Source organism: Kogia breviceps, chromosome 12 (assembly GCF_026419965.1).
Source record: "Kogia breviceps isolate mKogBre1 chromosome 12, mKogBre1 haplotype 1, whole genome shotgun sequence".
Lineage (NCBI taxonomy): Eukaryota > Metazoa > Chordata > Mammalia > Artiodactyla > Physeteridae > Kogia > Kogia breviceps.
This window is the reverse complement of record NC_081321.1, coordinates 56,278,786-56,301,755: the sequence shown is the minus strand read 5'-3', so window position 1 is coordinate 56,301,755 and position 22,970 is coordinate 56,278,786. Positions and strand designations below refer to the sequence as shown.

General features: G+C 39.3%; 2 protein-coding genes and 1 long non-coding RNA gene across 5 annotated transcripts in view; 1 reads left to right on the top strand and 2 right to left on the bottom strand.

The window, feature by feature from the left end:
• Positions 1-5,405, top strand: part of CPM (carboxypeptidase M) — a 94,494-nt gene extending 89,089 nt beyond the window's left edge. For 2 of the 3 annotated variants that reach the window (XM_067009719.1, XM_067009720.1), the window contains one exon: positions 1,164-5,399. In XM_067009719.1, coding sequence (XP_066865820.1) covers positions 1,164-1,406 — 243 coding nt within the window. In that variant the 3' untranslated portion in view covers positions 1,407-5,399. Of the gene's footprint in view, positions 1-1,163 lie in introns of all 3 variants that reach the window. The other variant, XM_059080262.2, reaches the window with a different exon arrangement.
• LOC131766233 (uncharacterized) overlaps positions 1-7,330 on the bottom strand; it is a 36,650-nt gene extending 29,320 nt beyond the window's left edge. Inside the window, exons 1-4 of the long non-coding RNA XR_009338433.2 lie at positions 7,236-7,330; positions 4,343-4,433; positions 2,389-2,476; positions 1,641-1,705 (exon numbers count right to left, since the gene is read on the bottom strand). This is a non-coding gene — a long non-coding RNA (uncharacterized lncRNA). The remainder of the gene's footprint in view (positions 1-1,640; positions 1,706-2,388; positions 2,477-4,342; positions 4,434-7,235) is intronic.
• A 1,484-nt stretch (positions 7,331-8,814) lies between these two features.
• The window catches only part of MDM2 (MDM2 proto-oncogene), a 43,930-nt gene continuing 29,774 nt past the window's right edge, over positions 8,815-22,970 (bottom strand). The window contains exon 11 of the transcript XR_010835836.1: positions 8,815-8,907. The gene's annotated coding sequence lies outside the window, so the exon portion shown is untranslated. The remainder of the gene's footprint in view (positions 8,908-22,970) is intronic.

Sequence of the window (22,970 nt, the reverse complement as noted above, 5' to 3'; positions counted from 1 at the left end):
CTCTGTAGGATTAAAAACCCCTGCTCCATAGGTTATCGCCACAGTACCCACCACTTTGAGTGAGTGGCTCATGCTTTTCTTGAGTATCTTTCCTCCTACCAAGGACACGAATAGAGCCGGAAAGACCTCAACTCACTATGAATCTTTGCCTAAAAAGACCTTTTATTTTCCTGTTATTTACTGTGACATTTTCATTCTGTGAGAAAAAAGTGTTTTCCTTGTAGTGAATCTATCAATAAACTGTTTTTATGCAATCCCATAAATAAGCCACATCTTGGATATATGTATAACAGATTCACTTTGCTATACACCTGAAACTAACAATTTGTAAATTAACTATACTCCAATAAAAAATTTAAAAAATAAGCCACATATTTATAGAATAAAGTAATGAATTGTTCATTTCCAATTAGACTAACACAGCACAAGTTGGCTTTAGTTACTAGCTCTACGACAAAAGCAGAAGGTAAGACTCTGGAAGCTGAAATGAATGGCTAAAATACATGCCAATTAGTGGTTATGTAAATGTTATTCCCTATTCTTTTCCCTCTCTACCATATATAATAAAAGCATTTCTCAGTAGCAATAGTCTATAGTTAGTTTAGCATTTGTCATTATTTTCCTGATCATTTCCTCCACCAAAAAGATAAATCTAGCTGAAGAGTCAGACTCATGGACAAAACCAGGTAAAATCAAAGCTGTTTAAAGAAGCAATAACATATACACTTAGATCAGCTGCAAGGAAAATGGAATAAATTGAGAAAAAAATTCCACTTATAAATAATCTTGACACAGAATCAGGATATTAAGTACAGACTTGAGACAAAGAGAAACAGTCAACTCTTTACCTTTGCGCTCCATGAAAACGATGGGGACAGAAATCAGTCTATTGCTTCTTTCTTACATCTCCAGATAAAGGAATTGTCTTTATTTCACTTTGTAATTCTCAGCAACAGCATTAATAACTGTGGTCCATATCAGTAGGCACTTGTTAACTCATTCACCGAGCACAGGACTGAAGCTGTTTCTAGCCCTGCGAGACCTGGCAGGTTGTTACATGTGTTTCATAAAGGCTGCATTTTAGTGGTGGATATCCGTGTTTTTCACTGTTGGCACTACAAAACATCTGAAGTCACTCAGATAACTTTCTTGTTTCCTCTCAGGTTACAGTCCCTGGACACAATCCACATCTCACAAAGGTGACTATTCCCCCAAAATCCCAGAACTTCAGTGCTCTTAAAAAGGATATTTTACTTCCATTCAGAGGGCAATTGGATCATATCCCAGAATCAGATCCTTTATGTCCTATAATTCCTCTCTACAGAGATTTGCAAGGCCACTCAGCTGCAACAAAGCCCAGTCTGTTCTTATTTTTAGTGACTCTTTTTCACATATTGTTCAAATAAAGCAAAATGTGAAACTCAACCCCATCACCACCTGGAATCAGGGCTTACTCGTGCCAGGTTACTGCAACTCTAACTCCCTCTGTGGAACCTTGACTGGATAAACTCCACAGTCCTTCCCTAAGAAGAGAAATGTTTGTTTCCAAATCCTGCAACAAGCAACGTATGGTGATAATGAAAGGAATGATTTAGTCTTAATGATGGAAGACACCTACCCATCAAGTACTGCTCACTTACACTTAATCTTGAAGTAGTCTTAGAAATTTGTAAGAAGTTAAACTTGAGAAGCATGAAAGAAGTTCCTGCAAGAAAAAAAAGGAGGTAATTTTGTATACAGAGAGCCATTTGAATATAAGCAATGGAGATGAACATTTATTGATCACCTACTATATACAAGACCTTGCCATGTGTACTATATGTGAAGAGATAGTGCCATATATAATTTTCAGTGCAGGGAAAAATGATGATAAGACTGGGAATATTAAGTTTTGCCAACTTTCTAAGGAAATATGAGAGAAAACAAGCAACCACGTCTCAGTGGCCCAAGAAAATATGGACCTGATGGGATGACAAATTTGTCTACAGAGCCCTGAAATAATAGGTCAATTAAGGTAAGGGTCCCTGCCTTTCTGCAACCAGATGCCACAGTCTTCTGTTATGCTGATGACCCCCAAATGCCAGAGCTTCAGACTCAGGTCTGACTGCCCCCTGGACACATCTACCTGGATGTGACCCATAGATACCTCAAACTCATCATGTTGAAAAATTGAACTTACTTCTCTCCCCAGAGCTGCTCTTCCTCCTGCATTCTCTGTCTGTTACTGATAGCACCAAACTAGGAACCTGGGAGTCACCCTTGATACCTCCTCCTCCATCCCATCTATTCAGTCAGTCACTAAAGATTGATGTTATTTGTATGTGTTGATTGATTCTACCCTCTCTTCATGGCTACTAACACCACCAGGTTTAGGCCATCATAGCTCACCTGTACCACAGCAACAGCTCTACTGGTCTCTTGCTTCCAGCTTTCTCCTCTTCAAATCCAACCTCCACACAGCACTGGGGTAAGGGGTCTATTTAAAACAAAAATCAGCAATCAACTGCTTGTAGTTCCTACACACATAACACGCTGTGTGTCCCCTGTGTCTGCAATGCCATTCTGACCCACTACATCTTCTTTCCCACTCCTCCTTTAAAACCTAGTTCATGTTTAATGGGTACAGAGTTTCTGTTTGTCATGATGAGAAAGTTCTGGAAATAGTGATGATGGTTGTACAACATTGTGAAGTATTTAATGCCACTAAATTGTATACTCAAAACTGGTTAAAATTGTAAATTTTATGTTATGTATATTATACCACAACAAAACGAGGATAGTGACTATTAAATATTAAAATAATGCTTCATTAGGTGCTTCGTAATAATGTACTCTACAAAGTGAAAGCTCCAAGGCATACATGCTGTGTAAATTACATATCTTTCTTAGGTGAAACTCCAACAGAAACAAAGACTAGTCTGTTAAAGAGTAAACAAGTAAAATATAATGATCAATGATGATTCCCTTAAAAAAAAAAAAGTTCAGATATCAACTCCTCTGGGAAACCTTTGCTGACCATTGTCCCATTCCACTCAGTTTCACCCCCTCCCAGTCAATCTGGGGGCCCTGCCTCTTTGCTCCTCAAATTAAACAGGTTACCTCTGTTGTGGGATTTATAACACTGCGTTATACTCTTCTATTTCCATGAGTGATTTTCTCTGGCAGAGTGTGAGGTCTCTGAAACCAGGGTCTATTTAATTTGTTTGAAAAACGTATTCTAAATCCTATCACATGGTGAGACCTGAATGAATGAACCAAGTGCTCCAGCAAACTGCTGCTCTTAAAACATTATATGCAAGAATTAGGGGAGTGGGGATATCAAACAGCAGACCAGCAACTCTGGGGGGCAGGTTTCTGAGTGCTGTGTATTGCTCATGAAAGTGAGTTGCTTTGGTTCTTATTTTAAATTGAAAGTCCTATAGGGTCTGGAAACAGAAACTATACCAGGCTTGGTACCTGCTTGAGACCCACAAATGAAAGGGAGATACATGGGCATTTAGGAGCTATTCCTATGCCAGTTTATTCTACATGCACAAAATCATACATGTTAATATCAGCAATATTTGTAGACCTCTTTTAAATCTGGTAATAACCTAAATATCTTGATAGTTTTTATTTAAATAAGTGGTAATTTATTATATACTTGAAAGTATATATTAATATAATATTGCAGAAAATGATTTTGGTAATATTACAGATAAAAGTATACAAAACTCAACTTGATTTACCATCAAGTCCTAAACAATTTTCAGTCAGGCATTCTGAGTTCTAACTTTTCCCTTTCTAAGATAGCAATTCTGAAGGGACATGAACCAAAATCTGATTTGGTTCATGAGCCTTAATGTAAATTTCTGAAGGAAATAATGCTTTTAAAATCAGAAATTTTATCAGAATCAAACTTAAAACCATTTAGAGACAAGCAAAACAATTTAGAAAATTTCTAAACCAAATATAAAACAAACCTGAATTTAGTTCAGAGCAGGTTTGGGGTATATTTTGCAGTGACAGCTCTGTGCTTGAAAGTGAAGTTTGCTGCAAGGATTTAGTATGGTAGAATCCCAGCTACACCCTCCGCTCATCAAGTGATGTGTTCAAGAGAAAAAACGACCATGGAATTCTGACTACAGTGAGACCAGATCCCCAACACCTTTCCTACTGTTCTCCACCCTCTTAGGCTGTTGATTATGCTCCCTGGGTTTTAAGTTCAGGTGTAATTCCTTTTACAGAGAAACCAACATAGTAAAAGATTTTCAAGATAGGCGAAAAGAAGATAGCATGTATAATAAAATAATTAGGAGGCAGGAGCCCTGTGATTCAACCCACCACAGTTCAGTTTCCTTACGTGTAAAATGAAGGTCTCTGCTTGACTGTGATTCTATGACTATCAGTAGCAGCGGTGTAAGATGCCACACTCTGGTGCCAGTTTTGGGTACCTGCCCAGGTGGAGGAAGGATAATTAACACTCGAGAGGCATAAATATTTTGAAGGCAGTATAACTTATTAGAGACCAATAAACAGAATTGGTCTGAAAGCTGAAACATTGGCTAGCTAGAATGACCACTTAATAATATTTAAGGAAATGTTCATGAAATAACACAGCTTTTACCCATGTACCTCCTCAAATTATCAGAAATGTTAACATGAATGAATTTAAATGGTGGGGAGTATTTTAGAGAAATGTTAAGTCTCTGCAGGTAACTATCAGTGTTGATTTTGGTGCTTAATTTATCACAGACTTGAGCTGTTGGATGTATCAGAAATGTTAAAAAGCCTCTTCTCAATATTTCTGAAAGTCTAAGAAATCAACATTTTTGTTCTAGAAGCAAATTTGCATTTGTAATATTTCTTAAAATGGTATGCTATGACAGGTTAGCTCTACCTTTAGAAAGTAAAAATACCTTTTCCTAGGGAATCTAGAAAAATGAGAATAGCATATTGTCTCACTGTGACAGGGGAAGTTGCTTATTGAGAAATTTGGTTCTTATTCTACACAGTGACAATACAATAGATGCCTATGTCATGACAGCTTTAGATTGGCGGGAAGGGGAGAAAATTATGATGGTTAAAGTAAAGAAAAGTTCACAGCACCTAAAGTAGAAATTTGGGCAAACAGTCTAACTTCATTAGAGACTTTACATTGTATCACTGATAAGCAGATATTGTACTGTATTGCTCACAAACCATTTTATCATACTTCAGCATATGAACTCCATAGCCTTTTATAGATGTTGCATAAGCTGATTTTATAAGTTTTCTCAGTGACTTTCTTTTGCACTATAATTAAAAACTTAAAATGCACAAATTGTCTAAGACTAAAAAGTGTTATTGGGCAGGGGCCAAGACTACCTCTGAATTCAGTAAAATCAGAATATTTCTGATTCTCAATAAAGAATTAATATTTCTGTAAACAACAAATGCTGTTTCTTTCCATTACATTACTTTGAAAACAAATACTTACACCAGTGTACAAAGTGCACATACCAGAGAGAACTGATTGCCATCAAATAAAGACCAAATCTAATGACCTTTTATGAGGCAATAATATTGCAATAATTCTTCAAAGCCCAGAGAGTCCTTCCAGAACAGTTTATGTGATATATACCCATCCAAATTACTGTGCCATGACGGAGATAATGGATGAAAAGTGTGCCTAATGGCACAAAAACCAAAAAACAAACACTAAAAAATCACACAAAATACACATACCACAAACACACACACACACACACATACACATACACACATACAAAATCTTTGGAAAATTCCCAGCACACACTGTAAAGGGTCTGAGAAATCAAGCAGGAAAGAAATGGATTCCCCAAACAGACTCAGCCATGGAACCATTTTCTTAAATAATTTAGCCTAGTACCATCTCTTTGAACTTATATATCTAGAAATTTTGGGAAATGCTGGTATAGGGAGGGGTCTTTTGTCTTGAATAATATTTTATTGATTTCAAAGTGCTTTTTTTTTTTTTTTTTTTTTTTTGCGGTATGCAGGCCTCTCACTGTTGTGGCCTCTCCCGTTGCGGAGCACAGGCTCCGGATGCGCAGGCTCAGCGGCCATGGCTCACCGGCCCAGCCGCTCCGCGGTATGTGGGATCTTCCCAGACCAGGGAACAAACCCATGTCCCCTGCATCGGCAGGCGGACTCTCAACCACTGCGCCAGCAGGGAAGCCCTCAAAGTGCTTTTGAATCACAGAATAATAAAAAAATTTGCCTCTTCTAGGAATTGGATAACTAACAGCCCTAACCCTCATCCCTTCATCGATGCAACCTCTTAACATCGAATTTCTAGTCATAGGACAGAGAGGTTGGGCTCAAGTGTATGTCTGCCCCCTGAAACATGCTAAACAAATAATAGTTTAAATAAGACAAGTCTGAGTAGGAACTAATTTACAGGTACCAATTTCTAAAAAGTGACAAATGTCTCAATTTTGAAAATGAATTGGGGCCAGTTTTTCTATTTTCAAAAGAGAATTCATTATATAGGACCGCCTTTAGCAGGAGTTTCCTGGTATATCTTAGGTAGACTTTGATACTTTAAAAAAAAAAAATTGGGGGCCGCACCACGCGGCATATGGGATCTTAGTTCCCCAGCCAGGGATCGAATTCACACCCCCTGCAGTGGAAGCGCGGAGTCTTAACCACTGGACTGCCAGGGAAGTCCCTAGACGTTGATACTTAAATTTGCAGCTCCGTATAGCATTTATTACTCCCTACGCCACCGTCCAAAGCAAAGTACAAATGAACTAAATTTTAAACTATTAGACATAGAGGGGGAAAAAAGTAAAAGAAGATAAACTGTAAAAAGGATTAGTCAGCTTTTTGGCTGGTAGTATGTTTTCGTTTTTTCCTACTTCATTTTTGAAATTTTCTACTAACTACTTTTAGAATGAAAGAAAAGCAACTGATTTAAAAAATGGAACCTCAAATTTCAGAAGCACCAGCGTACACAATTGCTACACCTTCTTACATATTCATTGAAATTTCCAGATCTTAAAATAATATTTATTAACTTAGCTCAGTTAATTAAACTTTTCCCTAATTGATCATGTTCTTCAACACTAACACACAGTATTTTTACACAGTGTTTGTCTCATGAAGCCCTGAAGGGTGAATAGTGAAGGATTTCAGGACCAAAATGTGTAACAACTCCCATTATTTCTTTGCTTTCTAGCCCAGCAATCTGTCTTCCAGGAGTATTCTGTACTTACTGCTAGGAATCTACTTACCAGTAGTTAGGACCTGGCGGTTGCCTTCCGAGAACTCCCAATGCGGTGCTTCCACCTGGTGGTTAAAGTGCTTAGCTACAGAGACCTGGTCTCACATGCCTAAAAACGAACGATTGTGAGAAAAGGTGGAAAAAATTATTTTTTTAATACAGAGGGATGTTCTGTTTTTAAGAAAAACTTTCCCAATTCTATTACAAGTCTGATACCATATCAACTTTTAAAGACCACTGTTTCCTTAGAATGTTTCTCTTTTGCCATTCAAGTAATTTATTGCATGGACAATATTTTTTCAGGATGATTCTTACAACTGTCTTGTCCTCTTGTAAATTAGAGAAAACTGCACAGCTGATTTCCTTGCCAAGCAACACCCTTTACTGAATGCCTACTGTGCACACAATGCATTATATGAGGCACCTGGGGGAACAAGGCAACACAAAAGGATGTTACAATCTATTGAAAAATACAAAGCAGCAAAGCAGTGAATTTAAGTGTGAACAGAGTACCAGGCAACGTGGGGAAAAAAAGGGCGGGGTGAACTCAAGTCTAGCTCAGTGGGTTTATGGTCATGAATGGATGCAAGGAGGATATTATTAAACGACTTCTGGTCCTTCCCACCCGCCAGACTCCATCCCAGGCTCTATGCATTTATTGTCTCTAATTCTAAGGCCACTAAGCAGGTAAGTACCAGATCTGCTATTTTGAATTTAGCCTGTCCCAGTCCACTAGGATGAAAATTAAAATTCATAAGAGACTCAGGAGGACTATGACCTTTGTTGCAGCAAGAAAGATGAGAGAAGAGAGAGGTGAAAAGAAAGAAAGCACCTGTTCCACAGACAGCTGTAAAAGTAAAATGATCAGGCAAACATCTGAGATAATGTCCAACAAGCAAGGAAATTTTTGAAGGTGTTTTTTTTTAATATTTAAATCAGGGAAGCAACATGAAGATATCTGTAAATTATCTATACATGAACCAAAAAAAAAAAAAAAAGGTGGTGAAGTCAATTTAGGCAGATGTTACTGTGATCTTGGAAGAAGGCCTAATATAGGGTATTGCCTGGAAAGGTGTGAACCAAAAATAAGCACATAAAAATACTAAAACTTAACTGAGAAATAAATGAAATTCACCTAACATGACAGTAACAAAAAATGTTTTGAAAAAGTTGAAATTTTGAATGTGAAAGATATTTTGATAAGCTGACTTTAAGTTGTTGGGTGAACATATAAATAGTTGTATTCTGAAGGCAGATCTATGGGACTGAAAGAAGGATGAGGGGGCAATGTTGGGAATTCCCTGGTGGTCCAGTGGTTAGGACTCAATGCTTTCACTGCCATGGGCCCGGGTTTCATCCCTGGTCAGGGAACTAAGCCGCGGCAAAAAAAAAAAAAAAAAAAAAAAGAGAGAGGCAATGTCTATCAATTTTTTAAAATAGGAATTTTTAAAGGAGTTTTAGAAGAAGAGTGATAAGAATTCAAGTATGTTTTAGGATCACCACCCTCCTAAAAACAATCAATTATGGTTCTCTTATCCAAAATAATAATATTCTAACAATATTTTAATATATAATTTCAAATGCATTACCTGCTAGTAAATTACTAAAGACACGTGGAGTCTCCCAACTGCTTGTCACTTCACAATGCTCTTGTTCTATTTTCTGTTGCTCTTTGCTAGTTCCTGTTAACAGTTCATTTTACAATTTGTTATTATAATTAAACACTTCTGAGCACCTAGTAAATGTGCTGGTGCTTTCAGATAATTATCTTTTTAAAGCAGTATTTGTAAATGTCAAAAATTCTCTATCATATCTAACTGAAAGCTGGCTGTATGATAGACAATATGGCTACAAACTTTTAAACAACTGGTACTTTTTAAAGAAATAATTATTAAGAAATAATTTTTTAATAAATACGAAATCAAAACCCAATTCAGAATCCACATAACCAGAAAATGCAACTTCCAACTTTTCACAATACAATGAATGACTACTTGCAGTTACTGTCATCAGCCTACAGACCTAAACACTAATCAGTACCTTTAAAACATTTATTAAAATTAAAAATCTAAATTATGCCAACAACTAACCCTGGTTTAGCTTTGGGACCCACAATCTCCTGCTTTTAAAGCTGGCTTCAAGACTCAAGTCCCAGTGCTTTGATTCATTCAATAAACTCTTATTGAGCACCTATATGTGTATCACAATCAAGATGTTCTTGGCTTCATGGAATTTAGTTTCACAGATGACACAGAGAAGTTACAGGCAATTACGATAAGGTTTTTCATGCTGACAAGTGACAGGGTAGCTAACCCTAGTCCCATCCATGCACTAGCTACATCCCTTCCAGACCATTCAGAACTACGACGTGTTGAGAAACCACTTCAGCCAGGCTGCCATATGGTAACAAGTGAACAGGATAGGGAGACAACAGCATTTCATGGCCCTACTAAATTGTAACATCATTCTCTCATGTTGGTCTTATTCAATGCCTTAGAGGCTCCCAACTGCCCATATATGTGTACTTCCAAAGTGGGCAGGCATGGTCCTTCCAAAAAAAAAACGAAGCATATTCAGACTGCTGCCTTTGATTACACAAACAGATGATATTGAAATATAATTTTTATTTTAACAAAACTAATTATAATGGAGAAATGTAGCCAAGGTGGCAGAAAAGGAAAACCCTGAGCACACCTCCTCCCATGGGCACACCAAAATTACAACAGGGAAACTACTGATGAGAAAAACTGGAAGACTAGCAGAAAAGATCTTCAACCAGATATAAAGGAACCACAATGAGCAGGGTAAGAGGGGTGGTGACGCAGTATAGTCAAAATCCATACCCGTGGGTGTGTCACCCACCAAGAAGCGAGTGCTCAGCCCCACATTGGGCTCCCCAGCACAGGGAGTCCTACACCAAGAGGATGAGCCCCTAGAATGTCTGACTTTAAAGGCCAGCAGGGCTTACTTTTGGGAGAGCCAGAGGGCTGTGGGAAATAGAGACACCACTCTTAAAGGTGCACACAAACTCGCACATACTCCAGGACCCAGAGTAGAAGCAGCAATTTGAAAGGAAATTCAGTCCCACCATCTGATCTTGGAGTCTCCTGGAGAGGTAGGAGGCAATTGCAGCTCACCCTGGGGACATAGACACTGGCAACAACCATCTTTGGGAGCTTGTTCTACCACATGAACACTGTGCTGGCAAGTGCCATTTTGGAGTCCTTGCTCTAGCTTATTAGCCTTGGGATCCAGCCCCTCCCACCAGCCCGTGGCTATCAGTACTGGGATGCCTCAGCCCAAGCAATCAACCAGGTGGAGAGACAGCCCCACCCACTAGCAGGCCTGCTGCCTTAAGATCCCCTGAGCCCACAGTCAACCCAGGACCTGGCTTTGTCTACCAGAGGCCTCAGACCCTGGCCCTGCCTACCAATAGGCTGGCACTAGCCACAGGACCAGGCTCACCCACCAGTGGGTAGACACCAGTCCCAGGATCCCATGGGCACCGGCCCTACCCACCACCAGGCCAAAACACCAACTCCAGGACCCCCAGGACACTGCAGCTAAAGACCCCAGGACCTGGATCTGCCAACCAGTGAGCCCTAGTCCCAGGACACCCTGGGCCTTGGCCCTGCCTACCATCAGGTGGACACCAGACCCAGGACCACTCCAGCCCTGCAGCCTACAGTATCAGGAGCCAGCCCACCCACCAGTAGGCCTGTACCAGTCACAAGACCCTTTGGGCCCTGGCCCTGCCCAACAGCAGGCCAAAACCAGCTCTGGGACACCTTGGGACCCTCAGCCATGTGGTCCAGGATTCAGCCCCACCTACCAGCAGGACACCAGCTCTAGGACCCTTAGGGCCCTGCAGCCAGAGACCTGGGAATGCAGTTCTGCCCACCAATGAGCTAGCACTAGCTCCAGCACTGTCTACCTGCAGGCCAACACCAGCCCCAGGAACCCCCGGACCCCAATCCCACCCACCAGCAGGCAGACACCAGCTCCAAGACCCTTTGGACCCATTAGCCAGCTGCCCCAGGCTCCAGCCCCATTCACCAGCGGGCCAACACCGGCTTTGGGACACCTCAGACCCAGCAGCCAGCTGTGTCAGGAACTGGCCCAACCCACCAGCAAGCCAACATTAGATCCAGGACACACTCCCCCACCTCCATCCCTCATAACCACCCACTCTAGTACCCGGCTCCACTCACTAGTGGATTAGCTGGAGCCCAGGATCCCCCAGGGCCCCATAGCCAGCAACCTTGTAATCCAGCCCTAACCACCAGCACATGGCAGCCTCTGCACAAGGCAGGACTTGGAAACCAACCAGAACAGGGCCAGCCACACCAACCAGATGGCCCACAGTAAACAGCCCACTACAACAGAAGGGTTCAAGCAGCCCAAATAGGGGGCACCCTTAGAGCATATAGCCCTAGTCACCAGGTAACGATAATAATGATGTTCAGAACTTTAGATAAAGTTCTATGGGTGAACAGAGCAAAATGTTAGACAGTTTTAATGAAGAGTTAGAAAATATAAAGAAGAGCCAAACAGATGAAGACTACAATAACTGAAATGAAAAATACACTAGAAAGAATCAACAGTAGATTAGATGGTACAGAGGAATGGATCCACAAGCTAGAAGACAGAGTAGTGGGAATCACTGGAGCTGAGCAGAAAAAGCAAACAAACAAGCAAACAAATAAAAAGAAATTAGGACTATCCCAATGTTCATAGCATTATTTACAATAGCCAAGATATGGAAGCAACCTAAGTGTCCATCAACAGACAAATGGATAAATAAGATGTGGCATATATACAATGGAATACTACTCAGCCATAAAAGAGAATGGAATTTTGCCATTTGAAACAACATGGATGGACTTGAAGGGTGTTATGTTTAGTGAAAGAAGTCAGAGAAAGCCAAATAATGCATGATATCACTTATATGTATAATCTGAAAAACAAAACAAACTTGTGAATGTAACAAAAAGAAACAGACTTACAAATAGAAACAAGCTAGTGTTTACCAATGGGGAGAGGGGAGAAGGAAGAGGGGAGGGGCAAGATAGGGGTAGATTAACAGGTACAAACTACTATGTATAAAATAAATAAGCTACAAGGATATATTGTGCAGAACAGGGAATATAGCTAATATTTTGTAACTATAAATGGAGTATTATCTTTGAAAACTGTGAATCACTATTTTACACCTGAAATTTATATTGTGCATCAACTATACTTCAATTTTTTTAAAAATGAGGAGTTTAAGAGACCTGAGGGACATCTAGCCTACCAACATTCACATTATAGGAGTCTCAGAAGCAGAAGAGAGAAAGGGGCAGAGAATATATATGAGGACATAATAGCTAAAATCTTCCCTAACCTGGGAAAGAAAACAGACATCCAGGTCCAGGAAGCCCAGAGAGTCCCAAACAGGATCAACCCAGAGGACCACACCAAGACAAAAATTGAATGGCAGGACTTCCCTGGTGGTCCAGCAGGTAAGACTGCACACTCCCACTGCAGGAGGTCCAGTTCAATCCCTGTTCAGGGAACTAGATCCCACACGCATGACACAACTAAGAGTCTGCATGCCACAAATGAAAGTCCACACGCTGCAACTAAGAAGTCCGCATGGAACAACTAAAAAAAAAAAGATCCCACATGCCACAACTAAGAGTCAGTGCAGCCAAAATAAATAAATAAATGATAAATATTTTTTAAAATTAAATGGCAGGGCTTCCCTGGTGGTGCAGTGGTTGAGAGTCCGCCTGCCGATGCAGGGGATACGGATTCGTGCCCTGGTCTGGGAAGATCCCACATGCCGCGGGGAGGCTGGGCCCGTGAGCCATGGCTGCTGAGCCTGTGCGTCCAGAGCCTGTGCTCCGCAACGGGAGAGGCCACAACAGTGAGAGGCCCACGTACCACACACACACAAAAAATTAAATGGCAAAAATTAAAGATAAAGAGAGAATATTAAAGGCAGCAAAGGAAAAGCAACTACTTATGTACAAGGGAACTCCCATAAGGCTATAAGTTGACTTTTCAGCAGAAACTCTGCAGGTCAGAAGGGAGTGGCACAATATACTTAAAGTGATGAAAGGGGAAAACCTACAACAAAAAATACTCTTACCAGGCAAGGCTTTCACTTGAGGGTGAGATCAGAAGTTTTACAGACAAGCAAAAGCTAAGAGTTCAGCACCAGCAAACCAGCTTTACAAGAAATGTTAAAGGGACTTCCTAAGTGGAAAAAAGGAAAAAAAAAATATGCCACAACTAGAAAAACGGAAACTTGTAAAGGAAAAATCTCAGTGGTAAAGACAAACATACAGTAAAGGTAGTCAGTCAACCATGTACAAAGCTAGTAAGAAGGTTAAAAGACAAGACTAGTAAAATTGTCTATATCCACAATAAGTAGTTAGGGGATACACACACAAAAAAAGATGTAAAATGTGATGTCAAAAACAGTTAACATGGGGGGGATGATTAGTAAAAATGCAGGATTGTTGAAATGCATTTGAACTTAAGAGATCAGCAACTTAAAATAATCATAGATAGGTAGATAGACAGACAGACAGATAGATACCTCAGGGTAACTAAAAATCAAAAACCTATAATATAAACACACAGAAAAAAGAAAGGAATTCAAACATAACATTAAAGACAGTCTTCAAATCACAAGGGAAGAGATAAAAAGAAGGACCAAAAACAACTATAAAAAAAAAACCCAGGGCTTCCCTGGTGGCGCAGTGGTTGAGAATCCGCCTGCCGATGCAGGGGACATGGGTTTGTGCCCCGGTCCGGGAAGATCCCACATGCCGCAGAGCGGCTGGGCCCGTGAGCCATGGCTGCTGAGCCTGTGCATCTGGAGCCTGTGCTCCGCAACGGGAGAGGCCACAACAGTGAGAGGCCCACCTAGCACACACACACAAAAAAAACCCAAAGCAATTAACAAAATGGCAATAAGTACGTACCTATCAAAAATCACATTAAATGTGAATGAACTAAATGCTCCAATCAAAACACATAGAATGGCTGAACAGCTACAAAAACAATACCAATATATATGCTGCCTACAAAAGACTCGCTTCAGATCTGAAGAAACATACAAACTGAAAGTAAGGGGATGGAAAAAAGTATTCCATGCAAATGGAAATTGAAAATAAAAAAACGAGGTAGCAGTACTTACATCAGACAGAATAGATTTGAAAACAAAGAGAGTCACAAGAGACTAAGGACAATACATAATGATAAAGGGATAAACCTAAGAAAAAGATACATAACAGTTATAAATGCACCTAACATAGGCACACCTAAACACATAAAGCAGAGACTTCCCTGGTGGCGCAGTGGTTAAGAATCTGCCTGCCAATGCAGGTGACATGGGTTCGCGTTCTGGTCCGGGAAGATCTCACATGCCGTGGAGCAACTAAGCCCATGCACCACAACTACTGAGGCTGCACTCTAGAGCCCACGAGGCACAACTACTGAGCCTGCATGTCAAAACTACTGAAGCCCGCTTGCCTAAAGCCTGTGCTCTGCAACATAGAAGCCACTGCAGTGAGACGCCTGTGCACTGCAACGAAGAGTAGCCTCCACTAGCAGCAATTAGAGAAAGCCCATCTGCAGTAACAAAAGAACCAATGTATCCAAAAATAAATAAGTAAATAAATTTATTTTTTAAAAAACACATAAAGCAATATTAACAGACATAAAGGGAGAAACTGACAATAATACAATAATACTAGGTAGGCCTTAAATGACATATTAGACCACATGAACTTAACAGATATATAAAGAACATTTCATCCAAAAGCCACAGAATACATTCTTTTCAAATGCACAAGGAATATGCTCCAGGACAGATCACATACTAGTCCACAAAACAAGTCTCCATAAATGCAACAAAACTGAAATCATACCAAGCATCTTTTCTGACCACAATCAACTATAATTTTAAAAACTGCAAAAAACACAACCCCAAAACAATGAACAAAATGGTAATAAGTACATACCTATCAATAATCACATTAAGTGTCAATGTGAGGCTAAACAATATGCTACTAAACAACCAATGGATCACTGAAGATATCAAAAAAGAAATTTAAAAATACCTGGAAACAAATGAAAACAAAAACACAACAATCCAAAATCTATGGGATGCAGCAAAAGCAGTTCTAAAAGAAAAGTTTACAGTGACACAAGCCTACCTCAGGAAAGAAGAAAAACCTGAAATAAACAACCTAATCTTACACCTAAAGGAACCAGAAAAGGAATAACAAATAAAACCCAAAGTTAGTAGAGGGAAAGAAATCAGAAAGATTAAAGAAATAAAAGAAATAGAGACTAAAACAACTACAGAAAATGTTAATGAAACTAAGAGCTGGTTCTCTGAAAACATAAACAAAATTGATAAACCAAACTTGACAAGAAAAAAAAGAGAGCCCAAATCAATAAAATCAAAAATGAAAAAGAAATTACAACTGACACCACAGAATTACAAAGGATAAAAGATTACTACAAATAATTATATACCAATAAAATGGACAACCTCAAAGAAATGACAAATTCCTAGAAATGTACAATGTCCTCAGAATGAACCAGGAAGAAATAGAAAATATGAATAGATCAATTATCAGTAATAAAATTGAACTGGTAATAAAACAACACCCAAAAAACAGAAGTCCAAGACCAGATGGCTTCACAGGTGAATTCTACCATTTATAGAAGAGTTAACACCCATTCTTCTCAAACCATTCGAAAAACTGCAGAGGAAGGAACACTTCCAACCTCCTTCTATGAGATCAGTATCATCCTGCTACCAAACCCAGACAAAGATATCACAAAAAAAGAAAGTTGCAGGCCAATATCACTTATGAACACAGATGCAAAAATCCTCAACAAAATATTAGCAAACTGAATTCAACAATTCATTAAAAGGATCATACATCAGGATCAAGTGGGATTTATACCAGGGATGCAAGGATGGATCAATACCCACAAATTAATCAATGTGATACACCACATTAACAAAATGATGAATAAAAATCGTATGATCATCTCAACAGATGTAGAAAAATTTCACAAAATTCAACATCCATTTATGATAAAAACTCTCAGCAAAGTGGGTATAGAGGGAACATATCTCAAAATAATAAAGGCCACATATGACAAGGCCACAGCTAATGTCATACACAATGGTGAAAAGGCGAAAGCATCTCCTCTAAGACCAGGCCCAAGACAATGATGCCCACTCTTGTCACTTTTACTCATCATAGTATTGGAAGTCCTAGTCACAGCAATCAGGTAAGAAAAAGACATAAAGGGAATCCAAACTGCAAAGAAAGAAGTAAAACTGTCACTGTTTACAGATAACATGATACTACACATATAAATTCCTGGGAATTCCCTGCCAGTCCAGTGGTTAGGACTCGGTGCTTTCACTGTCAGGGCCCTGGGGGGTTCAATCCCTGCTCAGGGAGCTAAGATTCTACAAGCTGCATGGCACACCAAAGAAAAGAAAATCCTCAAGACACCACCAAAAACTACTAGAGCTCATCAATGAATTCGGTAAAGTTGCTGGAGACAAAATTAATATACAGAAATCTGTTACATTTCTATATGGTAACAACAATGAACAATCAGAAAGAGAAATTAAGAAAACAATCCCATTTATAATTGCAACAAAAGGAATAAAATACTTAGGATAAATCTAACTAATGAGGTTACAGATGCTCAACATCACTAAAAATTAGAAAAATGCGAATCAAAACTACAATGAGGTATCACCTCACACCAGTCAAAATGGCCATCAACAAAACAAATCTACAAACAATAAATGCTGGAGAGGGTGCAGAGAAAAGGGAACTCTCTTCCACTATTGGTGGGAATGTAAATTGATACAGCCATTGTGGAGAATAGTACTGAGGTTCCTTAAAAAACTAAAAACAGAACTACCATATGACCCAACAATCCCACTACTGGGCATATACCCAGAGAAAACCATAATTCAAAAAGACACATGTACCCCAATGTTCACTGAAGCACTATTTACAATAGCCAGGACAAGGAAGCAACCTAAGTGTCCATCAACAGATGAATGGATAAAGAAGATGTGGCATATATATATATATATATATATATATATATATATATATGTGTGTGTGTGTGTGTATATATATATGTATCTATATATATACACACACACACACGTATATATATATAATATTACTCAGCCATAAAAAGAAATGAAATTGGGTCATTTGTAGAGATGTGGATGGACCTAGAGTCTGTCATAGAGTGAAGTAAGTCAGAAAGAGAAAAAAATATCACATGTTAACGCATATATATGGAATCTAGAAAAATGGTACAGATGAACCCGTTTGCAAGGCAGAAATAGTGACACAGCTGTAGAGAACAAACGTATGGACACCAAGAGGGGAAAGCAGGGGGGAGGGGGTGGGATGAATTCAGAGAGTGGGACTGACATATATATGCTAATATGTATAAAACAAATAAAAACCTGCTGTATTAAAAAAATAAATATATATTAACACATATATGTGGAATCTAGAAAAATAATACAGATGAACCTATTTGCAGGGCAGGAACAGAAAGGCAGACATGGAGAATGGAGGGAGGCAGGGGAGGGTGGGATGAATTCGGAGATTAGGTTTGACATAAATACACTACCATGTGTAAAACAGATAGCTAGTGGGAACCTGCTGTACAGCACAGGGAGTTCATCTTGGTGCTCTGTGATGATCTAGATGGGTGGGATGGGGGTACGGAGGGAGTTCTAAGAGGAAGGGGATATATGTATACATAGAGCAGATTCACTTCACTGTACAGCAGAAACTAACACATTGTAGAGCAATTATGCTCCAATAAAAAAAAAAAATAAGAAAACAATCTCATTTATAATTGTATCAAAAGAAATAAAATACTTAGAAAAAATCTAACTAAGGAGGTTAAAGACCTGTACTTAGATATAGGACATTGAGGAGACTGGTTCAAGATGGCAGAGAAGGACATGCTCTCATTCCCTCTTGCAAGAGCATCGGCATCACAATCAACTGCTAAACAATCATTGACAGGAAGACACTGGAACTCACCAAAAAAGATTCCCCACATCCAAACACAAAGGAGAAGCCACAATGCGATGGTAGGAGGGGCACAATCACAATAAAATCAAATCCCATAACTGCTGGGTGGGTGACTCACAAACTGGAGAACACTTATACCACAGAGGTCTACCCACTGGAGTGAAGGTTCTGAGCCCCACATCAGGCTTCCCAACCTGGGGGTCCAGCAATGGGAGGAGGAATTCCTAGAGAATCAGACTTTGAAGGCAAGTGGGAATTGTTTGCAGGACTTTGACAGGACTGGGGGAAACACAGACTCCACTCTTGGAGGGCACACACAAAGTAGTGTGTGCACTGGGACCCAGGAGAAGGAGCAGTGACCGCAGGGGAGACTGAACCAGACCTACCTGCTAGTGTTGGAGGGTCTCCTGCAGAGGCAGGGGGTGGCTGTGTCTCACCGTGAGGACAAGGACACTGGCAGCAGAAGTTCTGGGAAGTGCTCCTAGGCGTGGGCCATCCCAGAGTCCGTCATTAGCCCCACCAAAGAGCCCTGGTAGGCTGCAGTGTTGGGTCGCTTCAGGCCAAACAACCAACAGGGAGGGAACCCAGCCCCACCCATCAAAAATCAAGAGGATTAAAGTTTTACAGAGCTCCGCCCACCAGAGCAACACCTAACTCTACCCACCACCAGTCCCTCCCATAAGGAAACCTTTACAAGCCTCTTAGATAGCCTCATCCACAAGACGGCAGACAGCACAAGAAAGAAGAACTACAATCCTGCAGCCTGTGGAACAAAAAACACATTCACAGAAAAATACACAACATGAAAAGGCAGAGGGCTAGGTACCAGATGAAGGAAAAAGATAAAACCCCAGAAAAACAATTAAATGAAGTGGAGATAGGCAACCTTCCAGAAAAATAATTCAGAATGATAGTGAAGATGATTCAGGACCTCGGAAAAAGAATGGAGGCAAAGATCAAGAGGATGCAAGAAATGTTTAAACATAGACCTAGAAGAATTAAAGAACAGATATGAACAATATAAAAACTGAAATGAAAACTGCACTAGAAGGAATCAACAGCAGAACAACTGAGGCAGAAGAACGGATAAGTGACCTGGAAGACACAATGGTGGAATTCACTGCTGCGGAACAGAATAAAGAAAAAAGAAATGAAGACAGCCTAAGAGACCTCTGGGACAACATTAAAAGCAATAATATTCAAATTATAGGGGTCCCAGAAGGAGAAGAGTCAGAGAAAGGACCCGAGAAAATATTTCAAGGATTATAATCAAAACGTCCCTAACACGGGAAAGGAAAAAGCCACTCAAGTCCACGAAGTGCAGAGTCCCAAACAGGATAAACCCAACGAGAAACACACCGAGACACATAGTAATCGAATTAGCAAAAATTAAAGACAAAGAAAAATTGTTGAAAACAGCAAGGGAAAAATGACAAATAGCATAGAAGGGAACTCCCATAAGGTTAAAAGCTGATTTCTCAGCAGAAACTCTACAAGCCAGAAGGGAGTGGCATGACATATTTAAAATGATGAAAGGGAAGAACCTACAACGAAGATTAATCATTCAGATTTGATGGAGAAATCAAATGCTTTACAGACAAGCAAAAGCTAAGAGAATTCAGCAGCTCTGCAACAAATGCTAAAGGAACTTCTCTAAGTCGGAAGCACAAGAGAAGAAAAGGACCTACAAAAACAAACCCAAAACAATTAAGAAAATGGTCATAGGAACATACATATCAATAATTACCTTAAACGTGAATGAATTAAATGCTCCAACCAAGCTTGCTGAATGGATACAAAAACAAGACCCATCTATATGCTGTCTACAAGAGACCCACTTTAGATTTAGGGACACATACAAACTGAAAGTGAGGGCATAGAAAAAGATATTCCATGAAAATGGAAATCAAAGGAAAGCTGCAGTAGCAATACTCGTATCAGATAAAATAGACTTTAAAATAAAGAATGTTACAAGAGATAAGGAAGGACACTACATAATGATCAAGTGATCAACAACCTAACATATAAATATATATGCAATTTAAATTGCATAAATATAACAACTTAAATATATATGCACCCAACATAGGAGCACCTCAATACATAAGGCAGGGCTTCCCTGGTGGCGCAGTGGTTGAGAATCCGCCTGCCGATGCAGGAGACACGGGTTCGTGCCCTGGTCCGGGAGGATCCCACATGCCGCGGAGCAACTAAGCCCGTGAGCCATGGCCGCTGAGCCTGCGCGTCCGGAGCCTGTGCTCCGCAACGGGAGAGGCCACAACAGTGAGAGGCCCGCATACCGCAAAAAAAAAAAAAAAAAAAAAAAAAAAAAAAAATACATAAGGCAACTGCTAACAGCTATAAAAGAGGAAATCGACAGTAACACAATAATAGTGAGGGACTTTAACACCTCACTTACACCAATGGACAGATCATCCAAACAAAATATTAATAAGGAAAAACAAGCTTTAAATGACACAATAGACCAGATATATTTAATTGATATTTATAGGACATTCATCCAAAAACAGTAGATTACACTTTCTTCTCAAGTGTGCACGGAACATTCTCCAGGATAGATCACATCTTGGGTCACAAATCTAGCCTTGGCAAATTTAAGAAAATTGAAATCATATCAAGCATCTTTTCTGACCACAACACTATGAGATTAGAAATCAATTACAGGGGGAAAAAACGTAAAAAGCACAAACACATGGAGGCTAAACAATACGTTACTAAATAACCAAGAGATCAATGTAGAAGTCAAAGAGTAAATCAAAAAATACCTAGAGACAAATGACAATGAAAACACGATGATCCAAAACCTATGGGATGCAGCAAAAGCAGTTCTAAGAGGGAACTTTATAGCAACACAAGCCAACCTCAAGAAACAAGAAAAATCTCAAACAATCTAAAGTTACACCTAAAGGAACTAGAGAAAGAAGAACAAACAAAATGCAAGGTTAGCAGAAGGAAAGAAATCATAAAAATCAGAGCAGAATAAGTGAAACAGAAACAAAACAATAGCAAAGATCAATAAAACTAAAAGCTAGTTCTTTGAGAAGATAAACAAAATTGATAAACCATTAGCCAGACTCATCAAGAAAAAGAGAGAGGACTCAAATCAATAAAGTTAGACATGAAAAAGGAGAAGTTACAACAGACACCACAGAAATGCAAAGCATCCTAAGAGACTACTACAAGCAACTCTATGCCAATTAAATGGATAACCTGGAAGAAATGGACAAATTCTTAGAAAGGTATAACCTTCCAAGACTGAACTAGGAAGAAATAGAAAATATGAACAGACCAATCACAAGTAATGAAAATCAAACTGTGACTAAAAATCTTCCAACAAACAAAAGTCCAGCACCAGATGGCTTCACAGGTGAATTCTATCAAACATTTAGAGAAGAGCAAACACCCATCCTTCTCAACCTCTTCCAAAAAATTGCAGAGGAAGGAACACTCCCAAACTCATTCTGAGGCCACGATCACCCTGATACCAAAACCAGACAAAGATACTACAAAAAAAGAAAATTATAGACCAAAACCACTGATGAATATAGATGCAAAATTCCTCAACAAAATACTAGCAAACAGAATCCAACAACACATTAAAAGGATCATACACCATGATCAAGTGGGATTTATCCCAGGAATGCAACAATTCTTCAATGTACACAAATCAATGTGATATAGCATATTAACAAACTGAAGAATAAAAACCATATGATCATCTCAATAGATGCAGAAAAAGCTTTTGACAAAATTCAACACCCATTTATGATAAAAACTCTCCAGAAAGTGAGCATAGAGGCAACCTACCCCAACACAATGAAGACCATATACGACAAACACACAGCAAACATCATTCCCAATGGTGGAAAACTGAAATCATTTCCTCTAACATCTGGAAGAAGACAAGGATGTCCACTCTCACCACTATTATTCAACACAGTTTTGGAACTCCTAGCCATGGCAATCAAAGAAAAAGGAATACAAATTGGAAAAGAAGTAAAACTGTCACTGTTTGCAAATGACATGATACTATACATAGAGAATAAGATGCCACCAGAAAACTACTAGAGCTAATCAATGAATTTGGTAAAGTTGCAGGATACAAAATTAATGCACAGAAATCTCTTGCATTCCTATACACTAATGATGAAAAGTCTGAAATAGAAATTAAGGAAACACTCTCATTTACCATTGCAACAAAAAGAATAAAATACCTAGGAATAAACCTACCTAGAGAGACAAAAGACCTGTATGCAGGAAACTATAAGACACTGATGAAAGAAATTAAAAACGATACAAATGGAGATATATCATGTTCTTGGATTGGAAGAATCAACACTGTGAAAATGACTATCCTACCGAAAGCAATCTACAGATTCAATGCGATCCCTATCAAATTACCAATGACATATTTTAGAGAACTAGAACAAATCATCGTAAAATTTGCATGGAGACACAAAAGACCCCAAATAGCCAAAGCAGTCTTGAGGGAAAAAAAATGGGAGATGGAGGAATCAGACTCCCTGAGTTCATACTATACTACAAAGCTACAGTAATCAAGACAATATGGTACTGACACAAAATCAGAAATATAGATCAATGGAACAGGATAGAAA